The 25903-nt window shown below is 40.1% G+C and overlaps 1 protein-coding gene across 1 annotated transcript in view; it reads right to left on the bottom strand.

The window, feature by feature from the left end:
- Window positions 1-25903, bottom strand: part of SLC2A13 (solute carrier family 2 member 13) — a 303078-nt gene that overhangs the window by 54338 nt on the left and 222837 nt on the right. Inside the window, exons 5-6 of the mRNA XM_080659231.1 lie at window positions 24349-24512; window positions 18105-18225 (exon numbers count right to left, since the gene is read on the bottom strand). Of these exons, the coding sequence (XP_080515357.1) occupies window positions 18105-18225; window positions 24349-24512 (285 nt within the window). The remainder of the gene's footprint in view (window positions 1-18104; window positions 18226-24348; window positions 24513-25903) is intronic.

Here is a 25903-nt window from a genome sequence, read left to right as displayed (position 1 = left end):
CCTGGGCTCCAGCCAGGCCATACAAACTGCAGGATTCAGCATCTGACCAGCTTTGATGTTTCCCCTCCTATTGTTTACTCTGGATTATTACTTCCCACCTTTGTTTCCCTACACATTTGCTTCAAGACTCATATATGACATCAGCTTCTCCGTGAAACTTCCTGACCCCAGCACAATTAGATGAATCACTAGTACATCTTTTATTCCCAGTGAGTTCCATGTTGCCTGATAGATACGTGTTCAATATATACCTGCTGAATAAGTAAAGAGATGAACATCAGTTATATAGACAGCAGGTTTGGGAGTTCTTTCTATTGTTCCACTAATGTTCCCCACATCTTGGTCCAATGAGATCAAAGAATTGAGGCTTGAATTAAACTGTGAATTGTTCCATAGAATTCATGGCTTTCCGATCAAACCCATACACAACTCTCTGAAGCCATCTGGAACACAGTCACATTTCTCATCTCTTCCCCTTAGAAACTGAGGCTAAAAATACAAGGGATTCCTGAGTTAGAGGCAAAAAATAATTCATGGCGGCGAGGCATGCATATTAAAAGCAAGCATAGGCTTTTGCTCTTTGGCCCTATTACATAGGGCAAATTTAGCCTATTTGTCAGAATAGGTTTCTTTTCTTTTCTTTCTTTCTTTTTTTTAACATTTACTGGTATTTTAGGCTCTAATTTCTAGTAACTCATTGTCTAATCCTTCTTAAATTCTTAGTTTGTTTCTCTAAAGGGGAGGGAGAATAGAGCGCTCTCTGCCAAGCCAGTCATCATTAACATGGCTAAGTGTTTTTATATTATACTACATGGACCTTTGATCAACATTGTTAAAAACGAAACCTCACTTCCAACTTTGCAAATAAAGGATGACATGTTCATGCATATGTTGACATATGTAGACATGTGTATTTAGGCAAGTAAATGTATATTATAGATATACACACATTTATATACAATCTTTTCAGTCAAATAATTGAGATTAAAATCAGATTTATAATACAATTTGGTAATCAAAACATAGGTACGCAAATACAAAACAATTAGTATGCAACATACCACCTTCCAAGAAGAACAACAACAGTAATTGATCTTCTTTGGTATAGTATACATTATTCATTGATAAAGAGAGAGGAAATAAATATTAGAATTGGAAATTTTAGGTTTACCAATAGACCAAATCCATTAGTAGTTGTAGACATGAAGAGGATTTTAGAGGGTGAGTTTTAACACAAGCCTCACTGTTGACATAATTTTTAAAAAATATATTTTTATTGATTTCAGAGAGGAAGAGAGAGGGAGAGAGAGATAGAAATATCAATGATGAGAGAGAATCATTGATGGGCTGGCTCCTGCACACCCCCTACTGGGGATCGAGCCTGCAAACCCGGGCATGTTCCCTGACCAGGAATCGAACTGTGACTTCCTGGTTCATAGGTCAACCACTCAGCCACTCCAACTGGTCAACAATTTATATGTAAGTCACAGAGCTTTACCAAAAATAATAATAAATAAAAATAATGCATGGACATAGTTTTGTTTGGGGCTCATCATCACCATCAGAAAACTCTTTTATATAAGCCTTATTTTATGTCTCTGTGTCTGTACTTGTATAAACACCAATGTGTCCCTAAAAAAGCTGTATAACACACACTCCTGCAATATGCATTTGGCTAATCACATTACCTGATATGAGTTGCTGATTTCTGTATAGTGCTCCTAACACTAACTTCTACGTATTGAGAACTTTCTGATATGCCAAGACACAGGGTAGGTAGACAGTTTGGATCACAGTAACAACAAAGTTTAACTTGAGCACTGCACTGACGGACACTTCCTTTGTTGAACAGCATTGAACTTTTAAAATATAACAGTAAATTTTTTAAAAGTGAGGAGCACATAAATATCTTTCCATACATAGAAATGATAGCCACAAATACTGTATTCCCTGTTCTGAAACTTTTCAGAATCTTATCTAATAACAGAGAAACATGTAAATTGACCGTACCTCCACTATGCCCACAGCCAATCAGAGTGAGCATGCAAATTAACCCAACAAAGATGGAAGTTAATTTGCATACATACCTGGGTCCTGGGAACCTCCTCGGCACCCAGGTCACTCCCAGCCGGCCATTGGTGGGGCGGGGGGGTGGGGGGGGGGCGGGGGGGGGCCCTTCCCAAACCTAAAGCCTCGGGCGGAGGCTTTAGCCTTAGGAAGGGGCTGAGCCTGGGATCGGAGGGAAGGGGAAAAAAATCAATGGAAACATATCCTCAGGTGAGGATAAAAAGAAAAATAAAGAAAGAAATGTCATATCCTATGAAAGACACATCTTGAAAATGCTTAAAGAAAGTTATCATTTTTTCATGGTGAAGGGACTGGAGTCCGTGTTGATGAAAATACCTTGGCGGCTACAGCAGCAGAGTGATGGGGCTGGCGCCTTCTCCTGATCAGCCCGGTCGTCTCCCGCAAAGGGAGGCCAGACTGCGGCGTAGGTCCGCTCCCAATGGGGAGCACGCCTAAGCCATCAGTATGACATCCTCTGAGGGCTCCCAGTATGTGAGAGGGGGCAGGCTGGGCTGAGGGACCCCTCCCCAGTGCATGGATTTTGTGCACTGGGCCCCTAGTTAGAAAATAAAAGTTTAAGAGCAATTCAGAGATAATCTTTATGTTTAACATACAAAATATAAACGCACCATCAAGAAAGCAAGGTATCTGTCACTGAAGCCATTTGTTTTCAGTATCCACAAAACCAAACTCTGGTAAACACATCTGGATCCTAAGTCATGCACTTGGATTTCAATGTTCCTTCATGCACTTGGATTTCAATGTTCCTTCAAGTGGACGAAGAGAGGCAAGTGAGGTATGAATGCAGCTCTGGGTCTGAGTCTTTCATGGACTTTGGAAATTAAATTCATTCCTCATTTGACAGGATAAAATAAAGGCAAGGAAGTGAGGAAGGAAAATTTTACTTATTTTCTTAAGTAGTTAATTTTTCCTTGAAAAATTATGGGGATTCTGCCTCCACCAAAATATGCTTTAAAAAATACAACTGAATGAAAAGACTCTGCTGGATTTTAATATGCACTCACCGAAATCCATGACTTTTAAGGCCAAAAAGAAATATTAAAGCAACCCACCTGGTAAGTATTTACAAATGATTTCTAGTTTATAAATTTGAGAATGGGAATCAATTTTTATTCTGAATTCATTAAACTTTTCCCTTTGGAGAATTACAAATTCAAATTTGGAGAATGTATATAGAGTACCTGTATTCTTGGTGAATGCACAGTCACACTGACTTTAAAATATATTTTATGTCAACACAAAAAACAGGTTGTTTTAAAGTGAGAACTTCATAGTTGTTGTTGTTTTTTAACCTATCTATGTAAATACTTCTTAAAATTGCCTCTTTGGGACCTGTTTTTGTTCGTTTGTTTGCTTTGATAACTGTTCTGTTTTTAAGGGGTACCAAGTACCTCCTTAAGCACAAAGAAAGGAATCTGGTGACCAAGTCTGTGTTATACTTTCCATCAAACCCTCTAACCCCCAGCACTGTGCTTATCAGAGTGAAAGTGCTTCACACAGAGAGAACAAAATAAAAAGAAAAAATCCATCTTGGCGTATACAGCTTTGCTTATCAGTTCTTCCTCAACTACTTGGAGGGCTTTTCCATTTCCATAGGAAAATAAATGTTTGAATGTGAAGGACAAAGTAGTTTTGCTTGGAGAGTGAGAGAAACAATCAGCCCCGGAGCCACAGAGGGATGCTTGATTTGGAAGCTGTGCTCTGTGATAAAGATGAAGCGAGATAGCCTGGAAGTCATCTCCCTGGACAGCATCCTGTCCTTTGATGCCTGTGCCTCTATGTAATGTAGTAATGTACTGTGACAACTAGAACCTACCCCACTGACAGGATTTCATGACACTCAAAAGAATTCAAGGAGGATGAAATCAGTAAAGTGATACCTGGGTGGGGTGGTGTCAAAATACTAGTATCAGCACATAGATTTTTCTCTGTAAGGAGAATAGTCAGGTCCACACATATAACTCATCTTTACAACTAGAGGAGGAGGCAAGGAAGAGAACAGCTTTCATGGTGTTCATTTCCGCCTCTGAGTGTATGGTTATAGTCTGATTTGCGTAAAGGGTATTTCTTTGTAAGTGCATCTCATCTATATATGCTTCTTGTTTTATATTACTTTTCCCCCATTCATCAATCTGTGTAACAAAGGCCTTAAAAACAACACATACCAAGATGAACAAAGCAAAATAAAAAACACAATTTAACTTGGATCAGATATGCATTTTTCAAAGTTATGTGGTTAAGATCATTCGGCTCTAAGAAAACCCAAGGTGGTGAATCGTTTTAAATATTTCCGAATGATTTTACAGTATGTTAAGCACTTGCTTTTATATCAAAGCTACTTTATGATGCTCCTTAAAACGACAGAAAAAAATTTTCTGAGCTGAGTAAATATAGGTAAGTAAAAGTGAACAAGACAAAAAAAAAAATCTTCAAGTCCCAAATAAACTTCAACTCACAAAAAAGATTCCTTAGAAAAACAATCTAAATTTCTCTGAATAACTGAAAACACAGCAACATAGGTATTTTCAGACCCACTGCCTTTCATTGTCAGTAATTATTGCCCACTTCCCAAAGGGTAGTGCACCCTCTCTGGGCAGCACGAGTGTCCCCCAGCTTGATTGGTAAATTTCAGAATGAAGAGTGGTCAAGAGCTGGGTTCTTCAGTAAAGCTCAGTTCGACTGTGTGCTAAGCCACATCGTTCTCTAAAATTGACTTAACTTCCTTTAAGCCTCAATGCCATTGGTAAAATGGGAGGAATAACAGCACCTACCACAGTTGTGCTGAAGAAAAGAGAGAATCCATATAAGGCTCTTAGTACAGTGGTTGGCACAATGGTGACTATGCAATAAATGGTGGCTGCCATAACTAGTACTCCATTTGAACAGATGAACAATCACTCATTTAGTCAAATCACACTCATTTTGAACAAACATGACTAAGGGAAGCTATTTAACTGGTTTACAAGGCCAAAGAAATAGGACAAAGTATTTTAAAGATTCTTTCTCCTTTTTAAAGCTGGAGGTAAATTATTTAAGAAGGCCATATTCCTTGCCACCTGCAAAGTTCACCTTAGACTTCTAATCACTATTAAAAGAACTGAACCATGAAAGGAGGTAGAGCTCTATTTGATCAACTAACTCCTCTTTTCTGCTGTCAAGCAGAACCACTCACACACGTCCCATAAACCAAACAAATTGCCTATCTCTACTGTTGGGTCAAACCAGGCTAGTAGTCTGTCCCTATATCCATTCTTTGCTTCTTCCTTTGTTAAGAGAATTCTAACCTTTAACTGGGAACACTGTGGTCTCCCATTCCTCTTTCAATCATTGGATAGAAGAATATATTCCCCAGTCTCCATTACAACTAGATATGGCCATGGGACTATGATGGGAAGTACTGTGTGGGATTTCAGGAAGACCCCCAGGGAGCTGATTCAGCTGGGAAGGAATGCTTCTACATTGTCTCCTTCTGGCCGGATGCAGACATGATTGTGACTCTTGCAGCCATCCTCGTGAACTTGTAAAGAGTAATATAGATGCAGTATAGATACAGCAGAAAGACAGGAATTCGGATCCCTGATGATACTAAATCTAGCCCATCTGCTCCAAAGTTCCTACCTTTGAATTTATTTTATACTAGAGGCCCATTGCACGAAGATTCATGCAAGAATAGGCCTTCCTTCCTCTGGCTGCCGGCACTGGTTTTCCTCCGGCTCCAGGACCTAGGCCTTTGCTCCGGCTGCCGCCTTCTACCTTCGCTCTGGCCAGAGCACCGCTCCTGTAGCTCCCTCCGCCCCCCACCTTCCCCCTCATAGCAGGTGTCCTGACCTGCCTGGCCACTCAGTGGCTGTGTATGCAAATTAACCTTCCATCTTTGTTGGGTCAATTTGCATACTCACTCCTGATTGGCTAGTGTCACAGAGGTACAGTCAATTTGCATATTTCTCTTTTATTAGTGTAAATGAGAGAGAATGAAACTTTTTTTCTTGTGTAAGTCAGTTATTTTGGGTTCGTCTGCTGTATATGCCAAAACCAATTCCTGATAGAAGAATATTTTTCTCAAATGTTTAAAAAATATTTTTGCTCATTTGTAACTACACCGGAAATGTCAGCTTCTACTCAAGTCCCAATATCTCTCTAAAAATATGAGACTTGAGTGTGAGTTCAAGATGTAAATACAAGCCATTCTCAGATATTGCCAACTTCTGACAAGGGGCTATTTCTTGTGCTTTGTTTCTTTAACAGCTGGCACAAGAGCTGGTAAATGGTTAGTATTCAGTAATGTAGGTCCAATGAATGAATTGAAAAGTGGGAAAGAGTTCCTAACAGTGTGTCCATGTACATATGGTTGCATATTGGTAATGCTGATTTTCTGCAGCACCTCAGACAATGTGGTGAAGGGGGATTTAGCAAACACACTGGTTCCTTCAAGTTACTTGGACACCATGCAAGGTGACCTGAAAAGTCTCAGAGTTAATGCCTCAGCCTGCTAACGTCATCCACCTATGGGTGGCTGCGTCTCTGTGGCTGGGCACCGCCTCTCATTTGTGAGACTTGAGCTCAGTAACGACAATGATGGCTAGTGCTCCAGCTCGTCCAGGTTATTTTGTTTTGCAATTGTTTTTTGACATGTTCATGCCTGTATCTAACTGACCTCAGTACATCTCTGAGTGAGGAGGTAAATTGTTCCTTTGTGTCTCTTCCTTATTGGGTAACTGAGCAGTGAAACGTCTTTCTCTAGTGTTACAATTTCTGTTGCTCCAATTTCTCTCTGACAGGATAATTACTAAGTTTGTCTTTCTTGGAGTCTCACAGATTCATGCTTATTTGAGTTTCATTTATCTGTAAATTCCTTAGCCTTTTCTGATAATATGTTCAATTTGTTGCTTTTCTCTTTTAATACTTTAAGCTTCGAAGATCTTGTAGATCCTCAATTACTTTCAGAATTGTATGGCCATTGCCCTCCTTTTTATTTTCTCCTGGTTGGACTTCGAGGTTCTGATGATTTTTTAAAGAAATATTTTCTCAGAGGGGCATTTTCCTTCTGTTTTTGTTATAGTATGCATAATTTTACTTTAGTTCTGCAGTTTAAGATCTCTAGATTCTTGTGTCTTTCCATATCTTCCTTGATAATTTAATTCAAATGGAGTTTTATCAGAACTAAATAGACATGTGCTAAAAGCCAAATGCAAGGATTTCATCAGATGGAAATGGATTATTATCAGCAGGCCTGAAGAGTGATTTACAGGGTACCTCAAGGGACTTGTATGAGAACCTTCCATTAGCTGAGGCAGGCCTAAGATTGACAGAAAACTCTCTTACCGAATTTCCAAATGAGTTTATATAATCATTGCAGGTACAGAGGAAAACATACAGTCACACACACATCAGGCCTCAGTACGTGGTTAAATTAGGAAACCTTACATAAGACATGATGTTAGTTGCTAGGTAAGCAGAGAGGAAGTGAGGAAAGAGAGGAAACATAATGCCTGCTTTCAGATACAAATTTCTGTTTAGAAAGACAAGCCATAAAACCTGGGCAGTAATAAGTCATTCTCATCACCAAGACCTGACACATCCCATCCCTCCCACCTTAGGTCTCAATTTAGACTCTTAAAGGTTTGCTCTTCTACTTTCTCCACTCTGCTGCCACGGTCATTTTTGTAAAGTACAAATCTGATGATGACAGTCTTCTTAACAGCTTCACCTGTTAATAAGGAGTTCAAAATCCTTATTACTGGTACACGACTTCTTATCATTTAAACTCCCCACATGCTCCTTACGTTTATTTCTCGCCATCTCCTACCTCTATATAGAGCTCATCCCATGTTTCCTGAATGGAATTGTAGGCAGTATCTGTTTTCTCAGAATTCGCCCCACATTCAACATGTGGGAATGCGAGAGACATCTGCCCACAGAGGAGCTACCATAGGAGCCTCCCCTGGGAACCACGGGCATCGCTCCAGGGTCTTCTTTCCGGAGCATCTGCCCCTCTGCCACAGGCTAGGAAGGCAGCAGGAAAGCCCTGCTCTTTCAACTTGGGAACCAACCCGGGGCAGAAGCCTGGAGCAGAGCTATGGAAGGATGTGGGAGTGGGAGGGTGTGAGATGGCAGACGAGAGCCTCTGTCCTCCCAGCCACCACAGCACAGGCCACCATGGGGGCGGGTCGTGGCCTCTCTCCTCCACACACTCAGGTGACTCCTGGTGAGGCTGGCCACACGTCTGCCTGTCTAGTGGAAGTCAGGCCCTGGGAATGGATGACCACTGGGATGGTAAGCAAGCCCGCTCTGCCCGGAAAAGGGAGAAAGAGAAAGGGACAGGAGACATTTTCAGACCCTCAGAGCTAGAGACCCATCACACACATGTGTGAGAACCCTCCGCCTACATAGCCTTCTCTCTTACTGCCTGTGCCTTCATGACAGAGTTAGAAATGACAGCTCCTCAGTCTGCAAAAAAATTAGGCATAGAAGGCACACAGTTTAATGTAAGAAAAATATGGATTCTGTGAAGCTGAGTATCTGAAACCAGAGAATATCATATACCTGCAGTGACTAGGAAATATTAAGCTTCGTCTTGTTTCTGTACACATGCTATCCTATCTGTCTGGAATGCTGTCATCCTCTGCTCTGGTCTAACTCCAACCAGCTCCTCGCTGCCCAGCTTTGGGAAACCTTCCATAACATCCCAGGAGTCAATGGTTTTGGCAATGGGTAGTTACAGGAGCTAAAAAGAAGTTATTACTTTAAAACATAATTAGATGAATGGCTCTTTTAAAATACTGAGTTCCTCTATTGCACTGATATACTTGTCAATAATCTAGGTATTAAGTAAAAAATAAACAGAATATATATATATATATATATATATATATATATATATATATATATATATATATATTACAGTGGTCTAACTCCTCTTGTAATTCTGCAGCTGCACTGACCAGTCGATTCACATAAGAGACATAAGAATGGAAGACCACTTTGGCACACATGTTGGAATTCCAAATACAAAGAGAAGGAATATTAATTTAGCATGTTGAGAGTTCTGAAGTTTATTCTTATCACATATAGCAAGCCAACACACACACACACACACAAAGAGGAAAACAAATTTAACAAAGAATTTGTATCTGTGTCAATGTTAGTACATGCTAATGGCCAAGAATTTATACATTCATTTGTCTTTGTTTATCCACAAGATTGTACTCAATTGTATAGCATATATGAACGAGGATGATACATATCCTTGCCAAATTTGATTACATAGGCCTACATTTGTTGTTTTGGGCTGAATTACTTTCTTAAATTTCAAATGTTTATTATTTTACACTGAACTTTTGTGAAGGTATTTATTGACATAGTCACATAACAATCATAAAATGATAAAAATGAAAAAATCAGGCCACACAAAGTTAAATGTTAAATACTAACCAATTAAATAAAAAAGATGTCCTTTGATTTCAAAATGGATGAATTAGAAAATTCTAATAAGTTCTTCCTATGAAACAATTTTTATCTTGAGTTGATAAGACTAATCAGTATGCATTTGTAATATAAATGTCAAAATCAAAAAAAAGGAAGGATTAGAAGGAGCTTTCAGAAATTAACTCTCAACTGGCAATGACTTTATGATGTTGATAATTATATCATTAAAAAATATGTTCTAGGATGAAATTACCATAGAACTGACATAGCCAGCAATGTTAATTCCCAAGGAGTAACAAGTTTCCACAAAAACTGGTAAATACCCAATATAAAAGTACACGGAGAGAACCGAGATGGCTGCCTCCCACAACCACATCAAAATTACAACTAAAATACAAAATAACCATCATTCAGAACCACCTGAAACTGGGCTGAATGGAAGTCCTACAACTAGAGAAGTAAAGAAGAAAGTTCATCAAGACTGATAGGAGGGGTGTAGGCAAGAAATGGGCTGGTCCGATGCCCACGTGTGGCTTTCTTTTAATTAGGAGGGTTATTTCTGCTCCAAAGGCCTCCCATGAGAAGCAAATGGTCCAAGCCCCACACCAGAGCCCCACCCAGGGTTCCAGAGCTGGGAAGAGAAGTCCCTGTAACTTTGGGCTGTAAAAACCAGCATGGATTGTGGCTGAATGACACAGAGGCTGCTGGGGACCCAGGCAATCCTTCTTAAAGGGCCAGCACATGAACTTACACAGTTCTGCTTCCTCTGAGCTCCAGTGCCAGATGGCGGCTTTGGGGAATCCAGGGACATATGGGGTGGAACTGGATTGTCTGGCATTGGAGCAAGAACTTGGGGGCAGCTTTCTTCCAGACAAGGGTGCTTGCAGGCATCATTGTTCCTATGCTGGGACATCGCCCATTGCAGAGCTTACTGGCAGCCATATCTGAGTTTCCATCAGCATGGCCCACACTGTTCTCCACCCTGGTGATTCCCTGAGACCCTGCCTCATCCAATTTGCAGCCCCCACCCAAGCTGTTTATGGTGGCTTTTACATATGAATGGCCTGTCCTGGCTCAGGCTTCAGACTCTCCTAAAATCTCTCATAAAAACTGCAGTTGGAGTTCAGTGTGCCCCAAACCTATCAATAAGAGACTCAAGACCCAACACTAGCACCAGCCTGTCTTGCTTCACAGCTGGGCCACCCCTGGGTACTTCCAAGCCCAATACCTATAGCAAATAGCAGCTATCTGCATATCACTCTGTAGCTCCTGTTGGGTGGCCCTAAAACCAGGGCACCCTGTGGATAGCTTCAGACCATACCAGGTTATAACTCTACACATTACAAGTGACACACTCAAGAGGCAGACTCAGTGAGCCCCAATGCCCTACTGAAGCAAGCCCTGCTCCATAGGGGTGTCTCCTGCACAGCAGCCCTTCCACTTTAGTCACAGCTGGTCCTCACAGCCAATTGGCCTAGAGGTCAAGTCCTCTCAGTGACACCAATAGCAATCAAGGCTCAACTACAACAAGCCTGTACACACAGCCCACAAAGGGGCATACTTTGGGTGCCTAACTCAGGTGACTGGGAAGGCTGAGCAACTGGGCCCTATAGGACACTTACTACACAAGGGCACTCTACCAACTCCAGGAGACACAGCAGCTCTATCCAATACATAGAAACAAACCAGGGAAGCAGCCAAATTATGGAGACAAAGAAACATGCCACAAATAAAAGAAATGGAAGGCAGCAAACTACTGGATACAGAGTTCAAAATAATGGTTAAAGGTTGCTCAAGAATCTTGATGAGAGCTTCCAGGGACATGAAAAGGGACCAGTAAGAAATTAAGTATACACTAACTGAAATAAAGAATAATTTACAGGGATTCAACAGTATGGTAAAGGATTTTGATAATCAAATCAACTAATTGAAATATGAGGAAGCAAAAAACACCCAATCAGAAGAGCAAAAAGAATCTAAAAATATGAAGATAGTGTAAGGAGCCTCTGGGACAATCTCAAGCATACCAACATTCACATTATGGGAGTGCCAGAAGAAGAACAGAGAGAGCAAGATATTGAAAGAAATAATGACAGAAAAACTTTCCCTACTTGGTGAAAGAAATAGACTTACAAGTCCAGAAAGTGCAGAGAGTCCCAATCAAGGGGAACCCAAAAAGGCCCATACCAAAACACATCATAATTAAAATGCCTAAGGGTAAAGACAAAGAGATTATCTTAAAAGAATCAAGAGAAAAGCAGTAAGTTACTTACAAGGGAGTACCCATACAACTATCAGCTGGCTTCCCAACAGAAACTATGCAGGCCAGAAGGGAGTGGTAAGAAATATTCAAAGTGATGAATAGCAAGGCCCTACAACCAAGATTATGCTACCCAGCAAAGCTATCATTTAGAGTTGAAGGTCAGACAAAGAGTTTTACAGACAAGAAAAAGCTAAAGGAGTTCATCATCACCAAACTAGTATATTCTTTAAAAGGAGGAAGAAGAAGAAAAAAAAGGATAAAAATATGAACAATAAAATGGCAATAAATACGTATCTATCAACAACTGAATCTAAAAATCAAAATAAATGAACAAGAAATCTAATGAACAAAATAAACTGATGAATAATATAGAATCAGAGGCGTGGAAACATGGAACAGACTGATGAATCTCAGAGGGACAGGAGGAGGGGGGAAGGAAGAGATTAACCAAAGAACTTATATGCATATATTCATTACCTATGGACACAGACAGGGTGGTAAAGCCCTGGGGTGGGGCAGGAACCGGGTGGTGGCGGGCAAAGGGGAACATCTGTAAAACTCTCAACGATAAAGATCTTTTTTTAAAAAAAGAATTACCTTTTCCCCAGTTTAAAAAAAAAAAATAAGTACGCGGAGAAAAGGCCAGTTACACTACATGTATCAAGTGAAAAGCTGGGAAATAAAGAACAGATTTGTGACATCAGCTCCCTAATAATATGGAATATCTAAGACATGCTAAGCTTTGAGACATTATCATCACTACACATTAAGTTCTTCCACAGTTTAAAATAAATTTTCAAAGTTTACCTTCCAGAAATGATAGAGTCATCTATTTTACTGTGTCAAGAATAAAAAAAAAAAAGAATAGTATTCTTTACCCTTGGGTTAAAATACAGATTATAGGCAATTGTGTAAAACATCTTTCTCTTCCACAAACTGAAATTTCCCTGAGGATGGGAACAATGTCTTATATATCTTTTATCTCCTGTCATCTCAGAACAATAGAATATGGGGAAGATGTTACAGAATCTGTTTTCAATTACAAGGAGGGCATGATTTAGAAAGGACTACAACGTGGGTGTGTGGCTTTGGCTAGGATAAGATGCATAAGATGGTTATTAAAACACAAAGTTTGTATAAAATAAGTAGCTCGGTAAATAATAGTATTTTTTTTCTTTTTGAAAATTTTTATTGAAAAGGACTTTTATTAGGGTTATCCAATATATATGTATTCTAAGTCTTCACCTGAGGATATGTTTAGACAGAGGGAGAGAGAAACATTGATGTTGGCCAGGGCTAAATAACAGTGTTTGTTTGTTTGTTTTTAATTGATTTTAGAGAGAGGAAGGGAAAGAAAAAGAAGGGGAAAAGGGAGAAAGGGAGGGGGGCAGAGGGGAGGAAAAAGAGAGAGAGAGAGAGAGAGAGAGAGAGAGAGAGAGAGAGAGAGAGAGAGAGAGAGAGAGATGAGAGAGAAATATCAATCGGTTGTTGCCTCCCGTATGCACCAGGGATCCAACCCACAGCCTAGGAATGTGCCCAGACCTGGAATCGAACCGGCAACTTTCAGTGCATGGGAGGACTCAACCAACTGAGCCACACCGGCCAGGGCTAAATAATAGTGTTTTGATCATTCAAACACATGGGTTAGTGTTTCTGTGAGAAATAACTTATTCCATGCGGGAGAAGTAAAAATGAATCAGTCTCTGGAATGGTTCTGAGATATTCTGATCATATTTCCCTCAAGCCCTGTTCGCATCATGACACAAACTAAGACTAGAATCAATGGCTCCCAAAGAAGACGAAAATTCACATGTACTTTCCACAGAGCAATAAATAGAAGATGCTATACATTTCCTGTGAAAAAATCTGTGTCAAGAAATTATTGTCTTTTTTATCGCTGCTTTTGAGAAAAAAGAAATTTGCTCACTGAATGTGCCTCAAGGAAGATAATAAACCCACGTCTGACTACCACACTGCCAATCATTTTCTCAGAGGGTTAATAAAAGGGTCAGACTATCTTCCCCATTGAAAGCATTTGCCTCGTTTGCGCACGAAGAAACACACTGAGTTATAGGCAACTGCTCTGTGTCTACTCAGCTCCCTTTGTGCGGGTCCAGATAGACACACTTTTCAGAAAATAAGAAATCTCTCCTCGTCAGCGGAAGGCGGGACCAGTGTGAGTGACACCTAAGGAGAACAACGGTTGCAGTATACTACCTCCTGACTAGTTTCTTGGTCAGTGTCCCAAAACCTGTAACTTCTTTCTTGAAAGAATGAAAGGTAAGCTCAGAAGGGTGAAGAGAGCCATGTCTAATCACGACAAGCTCCCAAGGCAGGAGGTAATGACCGAGTACTCACGCTTCTGAGCAAGGCACTGCTCTTTCTATAAACGATTCCCCTCGAAGTCAGGGTGGGCTTCATTCAGCGGTGATAGCATGGGTAGAAAACACAAGATCTGAATATGGGGTTCTGTCACTGAGGAGGCTGTGCAGGTCCTTAGCCATCGAGATAAAAAGGTCATGAAGAATTCAATGGATTGGCCTTATAAGTGGCCAACTTCCTGCAAGAATCTCCCACAATCCTTCTATCCAGGTGTCAAATTCAGCTCTGGCTGTTTAAGTGCCAGCAAAAGACATGTACAATTATTTGGTGATAAGGGTACATGATAAAGTTATGTGGGCTTTTGTTTCAACTAATTTTCCCTTTCAACCAATTTATGTATATTTCTCTTCATCTGTAATAGTTCTGTGGGTATTATTCAACAGATATTTATTAATATTAACCTCAAGGCATATTAGCCTGTACCATCAGGCCAAAAATAAATTAAAATAGGTAAATTTTAAATGAAATCACTAAGCAGAAAACAAAATTTGACAAAACGGAACATTTTAATTCATATATAATACTATAGTCATGGTCAAGTTGGGAAGAATTACTGGAAACAAATATGTTATCACCAGCATGCCAAATACTGGAACTAAAATAGGGGCTAAAAGGGTTTCTGCACATCACTCTCCCTCCATCAACCTGTGACTTCTGTGCACCCCAACCCAGGGTCAGAGAAAAAGTTTGGAATCGACCTCTGATCATGTCACTCCTTAAAACCCCTTAAGGGGGTCATGTTCCTAGACTGAATATCAGAATCTCTGAGATGATCTCTGAGCTTCTACAGAACCGGGCACCGGCCTATTTCACCAGCCTTCTCTTATTCTTTTCAAACCATATTAGCTTCATTTCAGTTCCCTGCTCTTGGCAAGTTTCTACTGTCTTTGCACCTGATTCTTCTTCTGTCTGGCATGTTCCTCTCCCTGTTTCGGAGTTCATTTCAAACATTCCATCCTTAGGATAATTTCTCTGAAAGATTACTCATCATCCCAATCTCATCTCCTATTATAGTCTTCGTTAAAAACAGCAATGACTATAATATTTATCGAGTGCTTATTATATACCCAAACACTGTTTTAGGTGCTTTTGATATAATAATGTATCCTTACTATAATCCTATGAGTAGGTGCTCGGTAAATTATTTTAATTGCACCCATCCGCACTTGAATCAATGAATGAAGAAGATGCGATGAAAACCCTAGGGCAAGGGTACGTTGAAGTTCTATAATTGTATTCTTTAGGAAACGTGTCTATTTTGAAGAGTTCTGTGGTAGTGATTTGCATATACTGAGATCACACTTGTAAAAATGTGAAAAAAATGAGGGAAGTGTTATGAAAGGTTTGAATCATCTCATTAGAAAATGTTTAACTGAATAAGAAAGGGAGAGTACAACAGCAATTTGAGAACGTGGAGCTGAAAGCCATATTAGGAGTATATGTGTATATTCTTATTCAGATACATGACTCAGATGATACCCATACTGGTATTGGAGTTATTGCTCCTAGTCACAGTTAGTACCCGGTGACAACTTTAATTCAGGTGGCTGCACAGTTTCTATTCTATAGCAACTTGCATCCATGTTCATCTCTGTGCAGTTTTATCTGCTAAAAAGCAGATCTGAATGATATTCTTGAATACTTCAGTTCACAAAAATCTAACCAGACCTTGGAATAAAATATCATCAATTAGAAAATTAAAACATTCTAAAAGGGGGAAATTCTCAATGGAAATGATTTAGGATAGTCAATCTCTTGGGTTCAAAGACTTGAGTGAGTCCCAACCTACAAAACTTTTGGCCATATTTTACAACAGTGCCTGCTGTACCATGTGTATTAATTGAATTAAAACAAAGCAGAACCATTGTTTCTGAAGCATTCAAGCTTCCAAAGTCTAATCTACTCTAGACAGAATGAATTACACAACTCATCACTACAGTCTATAGATTTTCACCAGTAAAGTGCTGAGTCAATGAGCACAGGGATTTCACTTTTATTAGGCAGAACTATATTACCTTCCAAAACAGAGAAAAACTGTTCTTAAGATAGATACTAAGCACACTCACCCTTTTAAATGTTTTATTTGCTCAATTTTCATATATGGATCATCCTAGGGGGAAAGCATACCACCTACATTTATAGCATAACTTTTCTCATTTTATGGTCCCACAAACATGACTCAACATGATTTAACAATACAATCAGTCCAGAGACTGCAGACATATTTTATAAAGTCACTCAGACTGTAAATACATACTGTCAAATTCCCACAAAGACTAGTATGTTACTCTGAAAAAAGGCACACCAGAAATAATTGGGTTTTTTTATACTTGCTGACTTCTAAAGGACATCTAAAAATTGGTCCTGTTTTAAAAAATAGCTTCTCACTTTTTTTAACAGGATAAAATAAGACTAGAACATTTCTCACTTCATTCCAGTTGTACACTGACATATTGGTAGGTGATAATAACTTAGAGGGATCAGGAGGGTTAATAGATTGATAATCATAAATTGCTGTGCAATGAGCTATCCCAGTGGTCGGCAAACTGCAGCTCGCGAGCCACATGTGGCTTGCGAGCCATGGTTTGCCGCTCTGTTGACTAATGAGTTTGCCGACCACTGAGCTATCCTATGAAAATACATATTTTTATTTAAACTTTATAAATCATTAAAAACATAGTTGTTTCTTTATCAGAAATTCATAAAACTTTTTTTAATACTCTGGCTGACTAAAAATTAATAGACCATTTACTCATTATTAATAAGTTTATTAACACAATAATTTACCCATTGATTTGAGACTTATGTCCATCTAGTTGAGGCTGAAGAAATATATATATTCCTCATCTGAAGGATTTTTTATTGATTTTAGAGAAAGAGGAAGAGAAAGAGGGAGAGAGAAAGAGAGAGAGAGAAGGGGAGAGAGAGAGAGAAAGAGAGGAAGAGAAGGAGAGAGAGAGAGAGAGAGAGAGAGAGAGACAGAACCATTCACGTGAGAGAGAAACATCTACCAGTTGCCTCCCATATGTGCCCCAACCAGGGATTGAACCCACAACGTAGCTATGTGCCCTGAACGGATTCAAAGCCGCAAGCTTTTGGTATATGGGACAATGCTCCAACCAGCCAGGCTACCTGACCAGGGTGAAATATTTTTTAAAAGCTAGGCCTTCCTTGTTCTAGCCATTTGTTTCAAAGGGGTTGCTAGTCTTTTCAACCACTAAAATGAGGTTATAAAAACCTTTGAAACTCTGCTGCCAAATATATTAACTGACCTTTTCAATCATTCAGTCTTTAATTCATTCGTTTTTGCATTCTTCAGTCTATCTGACCATTGATCCATTGCTGCATCCATTTATCACATAGTGTGTACACCAATAGACTTAATGAGCTCTTAAACCTGTAGCTGGCCACTGGTACACACTTCACTCTCTTCTACCATTCTCTTTTCACCTTCCAATCCTCAGAAAGAACCCCAGTAGTGAGAGAGAACTTCCCTTTCTGCTTAAATGAATGAGGGGATGCCTGTGGAACTCAGTGAAGACTGTTAGAATATCCAGATGGTAATCAACTTTAACAGACATGTACATCATGGCAAAGTTTAATTACTGATTAAAATGTAGATGTCACTGAGTCACATATGACCCAAAATAGTTTCCCAGTATTCCTGCTTAGATTCTGTATCAACCCCTACTTTTACTCCACCCCCCCCAAAAAAAAAACACCAAAATTGTGTCTAACAACTCACTTTTCCTCCAACACTTTCACCTTCAGATCTTTACATGTACTGTACTGTTCCTTTTCCTGGTGGTCCCTTCCTACCAACTTTTCCACTTTCTACCTTCCCCATAAGCTTGTTTCTACTCATCTCTCAAATTTTAGAAAAGCAAAAGCAAACAAACAAGTTTTCAGAGTTAGCTTAGGAAAGGGAATCACCACAGAGTCTCACCTGTATCTTGTGCAAGTAGCATTCTGACCTGACGGAGCTATTGGTTTAAAAGTGATGCGTGGGGAAACCTGGGCCGATAGCAGAAATCCCAAAGCAAGAATAATGAGCGCTACGGTGGTACCTAAAAAAAAAAAAAGTTTTGCATTAGAGAATAGCTGACAACATTCTTCCAAAGCAGACTGAGTTTGACAAGACATATCGCTGAAAAGTACCTTGATCTCTCTTCAGTGTATTAAAAAAAATTTGTCCTAAGAACAAATTATCAGAAAAACTCTTTAGCACATCCATTGTGAGACATGTAGCTAAGGAGTAGGTTGGTAATGATTTTCCAAAAAAAACACAACACACACAAAACAACAAAAACCCAAAACAAAACAAATGAAAACAAAAACACCCCACAGCTTTCATTGCTGAGAGTCTCAAAATCCATTAGTGTAACCAACATTACTGAGCACCTGACATTCAGGACCTATGAAAGGCAACAGGTTTTCACAGTGTTCCTTGCATTGCGGAGAATATTGTTCTAATGGCATTTGATCATAAGACCCAAATCAGTAGGCTAAAAAGTAATAAACTGAGTATTTTAAGAGCACTTGAAATAGCATTTCTTACTAAAGAAAAGTAGCATTCTTTGAAGATTTTAAGATGCCAGAAATGATATTAGAACACATGTATTCATTTCGCTTTGCTACTGATATTTGGAAGTGGAATATTTGTTTTTTATTTGAAGGTCTGGGAATGGTGATTATGTATATCACTTAAAAGGGTCATTTTTGAGAGACATCTGATGGTAAATAAGAAAGTTTTCCAATGTCTGCCCACTGTTGCAACCTTCATGAGAATAAACAAAAAGGGCCATGCTCTAGTTTCATTTTTCTTGGTAACTATTAGATGTTTTTTAACACAGTTACCTCAAACAAATTAACAAAAATTGCTGATTGAAAAAAAAATACTCTCTAGGTATGATGATTGACTTAGATGTAGCGAATTAGATTTAGAATAAGACTGATCCACTGTCAGGTCACCTAAGGGCAGAAAGTCAGCCAGGGAGTATGAAAAAAAAGTTTTATGACCTTCTGATATAGGAAAGGAATAACCAGGCTTTTAGTGATCTACGTAATGAAATAGGTTTCCTGATATCAACTATTAAGGTTTAAAGAAGAATACTTATTGTCATAGTATAGCTCATTGCACAGCAAGTTATGATCAAATCTATTAACCCTCCTGATCCCTCTAAGTTATTATCTACCTAACCATGCTCCCACAGGAAGTGAAGTGTGTTGGATAAATAGCATTCTCAAAAATACCTGAGGTAACAAGTAACAGTAACTACCTGGTACAGGGCTTAGGTTAGTAACACTTAAAAAATTATGTCCCTTCCCACCACTCGAATACAGCACACTTTGTGTGCATAAGTATCACCTGGTGAGCCTGTTCAAGTGCACATGCTCCAGACCTACCTTCAGAGGTTCTAATTTTGTAGATCTGGGCTAGAGCACAAGAATCCCCCTTTCAAAAGCAGTACCAGCGATAATTCTGGTAGAGACCGCCTGTGAGTGATACTTTCAGAAATATTCCACTACCAAAATATCTGGGGGGAAATAGCACAGTGCTTCTAGCTTTCCTATTTATAAGCAATCAAGTTACATAGATATAAACCTTCTATTAAAAGAATCAAGAGGTTGTCATTAAGTTTGTAATATTTACAAGAAAGAATAGTTCTCTGAGCAAGCCTTGAAAATAGTGAAAGTCAGAACATCACAGAATGTCCTACATTTAAAATTATTCATGGACTTGGACTGTATGTTTTATATTTCTTTGTATAAACAGTTTCTTTGCTAAATAGTTTCTTTGCAGTTATTTTTACAGAGTGAATACCTATTCAAAAATTATTTTGATATAAGCTGTCCTATTTTTAACCCAATATAATAAAAAGTTATAATAAAAACACAAAAGGAGCAAAAGTGAATCAAAGGTTTAAAAATTCTAAGCTAATTTAAGAAATTTAAAATAGAACAGTGTTCTAGTACTTAGTTCTATCCTATCGAATAAAAGGGTAATATGCAAATTAACCATCACCCTGTCACAAAGATGGTGGCGCCCATAGCCCCAAGATGGCGATGCCCAGTCCCCTCAGCCCTGCCAGAGTCCCCCAGTCCTGGGGGGGCCGGCTGCTGAGAGTGGGCAGCTTGAGCGGCCTGGTGGAATGCTTGCCTTGTCACCGGGGTGACAAGGCAAGCATCCCGCCCTGGCCGTGGAGGGCCTCTGGCCCATGGAGAGCCTCTGGGCAGTGGGCGCGGAGAGGCCAGGCCCCGCAGAGAGCAGAGAACCACGGGGAGTGGGCCTAAGCCATCACGGCTCCTGGATTGGAGAGGGCTCCCCTGAGGGCTCCCAGGTTGGAGAGGGTGCAGGGTGGGCTGAGGGAACCATCCCCGCCGCCCCCGTGCATGAATTTCATGCACCGGGCCTCTAGTTAGAATATAAAAAAATATACCTACAGACAAATGAATAAAACAAATGCATTGAAATAAAAATGACAAATCCAGAATGAATTGCCATCAGAAAGTGAAATAAACATCTATTTTGTGGGTCTTCGTGGAGTAATACTAACAGTTGACCCTCTGTATCCGTGCATTCCAAATCCATGGATTCAACCAAACAAGGATTGAAAATATTTGAAGAAAAAAAGTTACATGTGTTAGGCACAACTGAACATGTGTACAGACTTTTTTCTTGTCATTATTCCCTAAACAATACGGTATAACAACTGCTTGTGTAGTGTTTACACTATCAGGTATTATAAATAATATAGAGATGATTTAAAGTATACGGCAGCATGTGCATAGGTCAGACCCAAATACTACACCATTTCACCTAAGGACTTAGCATCAACGGATTTCAGCATCTGAGGGGGTCCTGGACCAATCCCTGGCAGACACCGAGACGATTGTACACTAGTGGCTGTTTAGCAGTGACTTTTCTTCTGAAGAGTGTAAACTTCCATTCGTCATTATGTTCTAGTGGGGCCTATTTAATCACAGTTAAAAACCAGAACTGCAAAAACAGCACTATTCCATCTATACGTGCAGGTAAAGAGGAGACCTGTGACAAAACCCCAGGCCCTCTCCTCCTAAACCACTGCAATTTCTACATCATTGTTTTATTTTAAAATTTTTTAAATTTAAGTTCTTTTTGTTTAAAGTATTACATATGTCTTCTCCCCCCCCTCCCCCCGCATTGACCTCTCCGCGGCTATATCATCACTTTAATTGGCCACATCACAAGGAAATCAGGAGCCCACGTCATGGAAGAGCTGTCTCAAGCAGGAGGCATCACTGTTTGGCTTGGTCATGGATGGAGCTGGGATACTGATGGTGTTGGTTGAAAAGAGAACATGGCAGGAAAGAAAGGTGCTTACAGGTTGCTCATGAGAAATTTCTTGGTCTCCCTACCAAATAACTGTCTTTTGGGGAGGGGGTTATCCTTGCCTGAGGATATTTTCCCATTGATTTTTAGAGAGAGTGGAAGGGCGGGGGAGAGACAAAGAGAAACATGGATGAGAGAAAGACACATCAATTGGTTGCTTCCTGCGGGCACCCCGTCCAGCCTGCAACCGAGGTACGAGCCCTTGACGGGAATCAAACCTGCGACCCTTCAGTTCGTGGGCCAATGCTCTATACCAGGGGTGGGCAAACTTTTTGACTCGAGGGCCACAATGGGTTCTTAAACTGGACCGGAGGGCCGGAACAAAAGCATGGATGGAGTGTTTGTGTGAACTAATAAAATTCAAAGTAAAGGAGCGGAGGGGAGAGCAAGAGAACCCTCCGCTCTTAGGGCTCCGCGGGCCGGACAGAACAGCCGAATGGGCCGGATCTGGCCTGCGGGCTGTAGTTTGCCCACGGCTGCTCTAACCACTGAGCCAAAGAGGCTACCGCCAAACAACTGCCTTAATGCTTCCTCTGGACAGTGTGAACTTCCTTGGGGCAGAGGACCTACTGAGTGGTGAAACGTGACACCAGCTGGAAGAGGTCAGGAAAGCCCCCGCATTTTGATGTTGCCAACTGACATCACATTATAGTTAAAACAATAAAGACTCACTGGGGGGCAGTAATAAAATGCTGTGATAGCCAAACTGCTCTGGGCACTTTCCTCTCTGTCAGGCAGTGCTTTACATGCTGTGCATGTACAGGTGTGTTCAGTCCTCATTACAATCCTGTGAAGCAGGGACTACGGTTAATCCCTGTTTACAAATGAGAAGATGGAAACTTGCTCAAAGTCACCCCATTCAAACCAAAACAATCTGGCTCCACAGCACCTCAGCACCCTGCAGAACTGATGAGAAAGTGTCTCACTGGAATACAAGCGAAGGAACAGAGGCTGCTACAAAAGAGTGTTTTCTACGGATCTTGAAAGCAGTTTTCTCAGATATCAAAAGCCAATTCCCAAGTTTAAGAAAACCGGAAATTCTATTAAAAAAAAAACAGATCTCTTAAGGGAACAATATATGGAGGCCTGGTTGAAAAGGAAGGGTATCTATTTTAAAACTTTTAAAGTGGTTGTTATCTCTTCTTAGAGTTGACCTGAGCCTCAGGGGTTAGCAAATCCAATTTCCAACCAACCACAGAAATGTATTTTTAGCACATCACTACCTTATGGTACTATCCTTTTCCTTTTTCTTTCTTCTTTTTTTTTTTAAGTTTACCATCCTAAGGAAGCAGCCAAATTCATTGTTGGATAGCTCTGAGTATTAGAAATATTTTTCTTATATTAAGTACAAATCTATGTCCCCTAGACCATCTGCTAGAATAAGATTATCTATTAGCTCTCCCTTTAGACCTTTTTTCTAGGCAAACACTTCTGGCTTCTTCAACAGGTTTATAAATGTACTAGAGGCCCGGTGCACAAATTCATGTATGGGTGGGGATCCTCGGCCTGGCTGGTGATATCAAGGCCTATCCGGGGGCTGGCCGGTCAGGGGGAGGGACCCCAGGTGGTTGGCCAGCCAGCTGGGGGGAGGGGCCGCAGGAGGTAGGCTGTGGCAGTGCACTGACCACCAGGGGGAAGCTCCTGTGTTGAGCGTCTGCCCCCTGGTGGTCAGTGTGCATCATAGTGACTGGTCGACTGGTTGTTCCAGTTGTTCAGTCTAACGGTCGCTTAGGCTTTTGTATAGGTAGATGGTTTTTAAACCTTCACTTGTCCCTCACCTTTCCTCACTCCCCCTCTGTTCCCTGTGTACCGTGGCTGTTGTGATTCCTTTGTCTCTCAATCAGTGTTTCCCGCTCCTTCTCCTCAGCTGATACTACAGTTGAACCTATGTTACTGGACTCTTACTAGTAGACAAGCACAGAGGGTGGGTGCACTCCATGCCTCTTTCTGGGTTGAGAGTAGGAAAGAGTATGTGTTCTGAGTGCGAAACTAGGAATGTATTTTCTCATCAAATCTGGAACAAGGCCTGAAGCACTTCCATTAGATTAATGCTTGAGGTATACGTATTTGGTTACAATAAAATTTAATTAATGCTGGCCCGGAAACTTTACATTTGAATGAGAAAATGTATTCTTACTCTAGGTAAATGTATAAAGGAACCAGTTGATGACAGCTAATAGACAAGTAGGAATATACCTGTATACATGGAAAAGATTATATATGCAACCATGTGAAGACCATGGCAAAGATGGGTCCCATCTGTCAGCTTTACAGAGAAATAATAAATGAAATGGGCAGAATTTAAAGACAGAGGATACTTGAAAGTGAGAAAGGTTTTGTTCTACTTAGCTATCACCGAAAACAAACTTAACAAACCAAAATTTACTGTTGAAAGAGCGTGGAAATGACATGCTCCAAATGTACTTTCATATTATTCCAAAATTTAGGAAAACAAAACCTTTGTTAAAAAGTGAGTTCATGAAGACCAAGTTTTTTAACCAAGGAAGAACAAAAAGCGATTATTTTTGTCACTATTGTACCTTTGAACAGAACTCAAAATAACAGCAAAATGGTCCCCTCAGTAGATTTAAAACTGTTCTTACAGTTCTGGTTATTACACACATTCTAGTTTCTAGTTACATATCAAAAAATTCTCTAAGTTCTCTTAAAAAAAAACAACACAAAAACTTTTTGTCTAGAAGAGCTCTACTGTTTGGCTAGAAACAGTATCCAAAATGCTACTGGTATTGTACTTTGGAAGGTTAACTTGTTGTCATTAGAGGAAATGTAATAACTGAATCCTCATCCAGGCACCCACCTGCTAAACTTCCGAAGGTAAGCTTTCTGCGACCCACTTTCTCAACAAGCCAGACTCCCACGAGTGTGAAAATGAAATTTGTGAAGGCTGTAACAGAAGCCAGCCATATTGCGAGTCTGTCATCTTCAACGCCAGACATCTGCAGGATGGTTGCACTGTAGTACCTGCAAGGCAAGAACAAAACAGTTGTTGCTGATGGTTATTCAGGGAAACAGAGTTATTCATATAGAAAAATACTCAACTGACCTCAAACCATGACTAGCTATGGTAATAGCATGAAGTTAACATGCAAACTGTGTAGAGGACTATGATAGACTGTGTTCAGATAAATTTACTTTGAACTATGCATAATAACACTCAAGCAAGAGATAGAGGGCTGAAGGCTTCCAAAGCGGACTTTATGCCAGAAGCCAGTTCCAGCATGTCATAATTGGAAGTTTCATCAAAAGGTTGATGGAACTTAGGGACTCAACAAGGGCTGAGTCACATATGTGATCGCCTGTTGGAATGGCTAAAGGCATTTCCCCAAACCTGAAAAGGATGATTGTTTGCTGCCAGACAGCTCAGAGCATCTTAATCTACATGTTATTGCCTCCTACTGGCCAAACACCCGAACAGCCGTAGGCTATTCCCCAATCTGACAATGCTTCTGTATGAAACCCTAACCTTTGAAGTGTGTATCTCCACCTTGCCTTAGGACAATTTGTGTTAATAAAAAGCAAGGGGTCCTGAGACAAGGAGAACCTGATTTCTTCAGCCAGGCTCCTCTGACCCCCAATGCCCTTCAAAATTATCTTTCGTCTCTGGATTCTTCCTTCAGTTACATGCAGCCTTTCTCCAGATTGCTGAACCCTTCTTAATGCTGGAACAAGAACCCCTGCATTAATGGCATCCCGAACTGGGGCTTCCTGAACCCTTGCAGCACCAACATTAATGGAGCCCAACATGGGGCTCGAACCCACGACCCTGTGATTAAGAGTCCCATGCTCTACCAACTGAGCTACTTTAACCCACAACGAGGGACAGGGGAAGCTGGTAGTTTCACTGAAACTCTCACGAATAAGCTCCAAACCCACTGAATGAACGAGGAGTCATCATACACTGTGCAATTATGTACTTAAAAGAATAGAGACTCGCTGCATATAAAAATTTGGTTTTTGCCATCCTATTCCATTAAATTACAGAGTATTCTTAATGTGTTAAGGATAAAAACAAATACACTACACATAATAATTTGTCCAAATAGAGCCATACACAAAACAGATTATTTCAATGTTTTCATTTTCTACAACAAAATCACAAATATGCAAGTGTTAAATTAAGGGATAGAAAGAGGAGTAGTATCGAGCAAAGTAAGTTGGCGAGTGTCAGAATTTTATTTAAAATGTAAAACGTTTCCTAAATAGCCAGGTTAGGTGACCTAATCATCCACTCATTTTTATATTTATTTATTGAGTACCCGCTGTATAAGTTGTGTGAGATACTAAATCCCACAGAGATGTTATGAGACCTGTTATTGCTCTCAAGAAGTCTGCAATTTCGTATAAGGAAATGA

The sequence above is a fragment of the Plecotus auritus genome (assembly GCF_963455305.1).
Source record: "Plecotus auritus genome assembly, chromosome: 3".
NCBI lineage: Eukaryota > Metazoa > Chordata > Mammalia > Chiroptera > Vespertilionidae > Plecotus > Plecotus auritus.
Note: the sequence above shows the minus strand (reverse complement) of the source record. Positions and strands in the feature narration are given on the sequence as shown.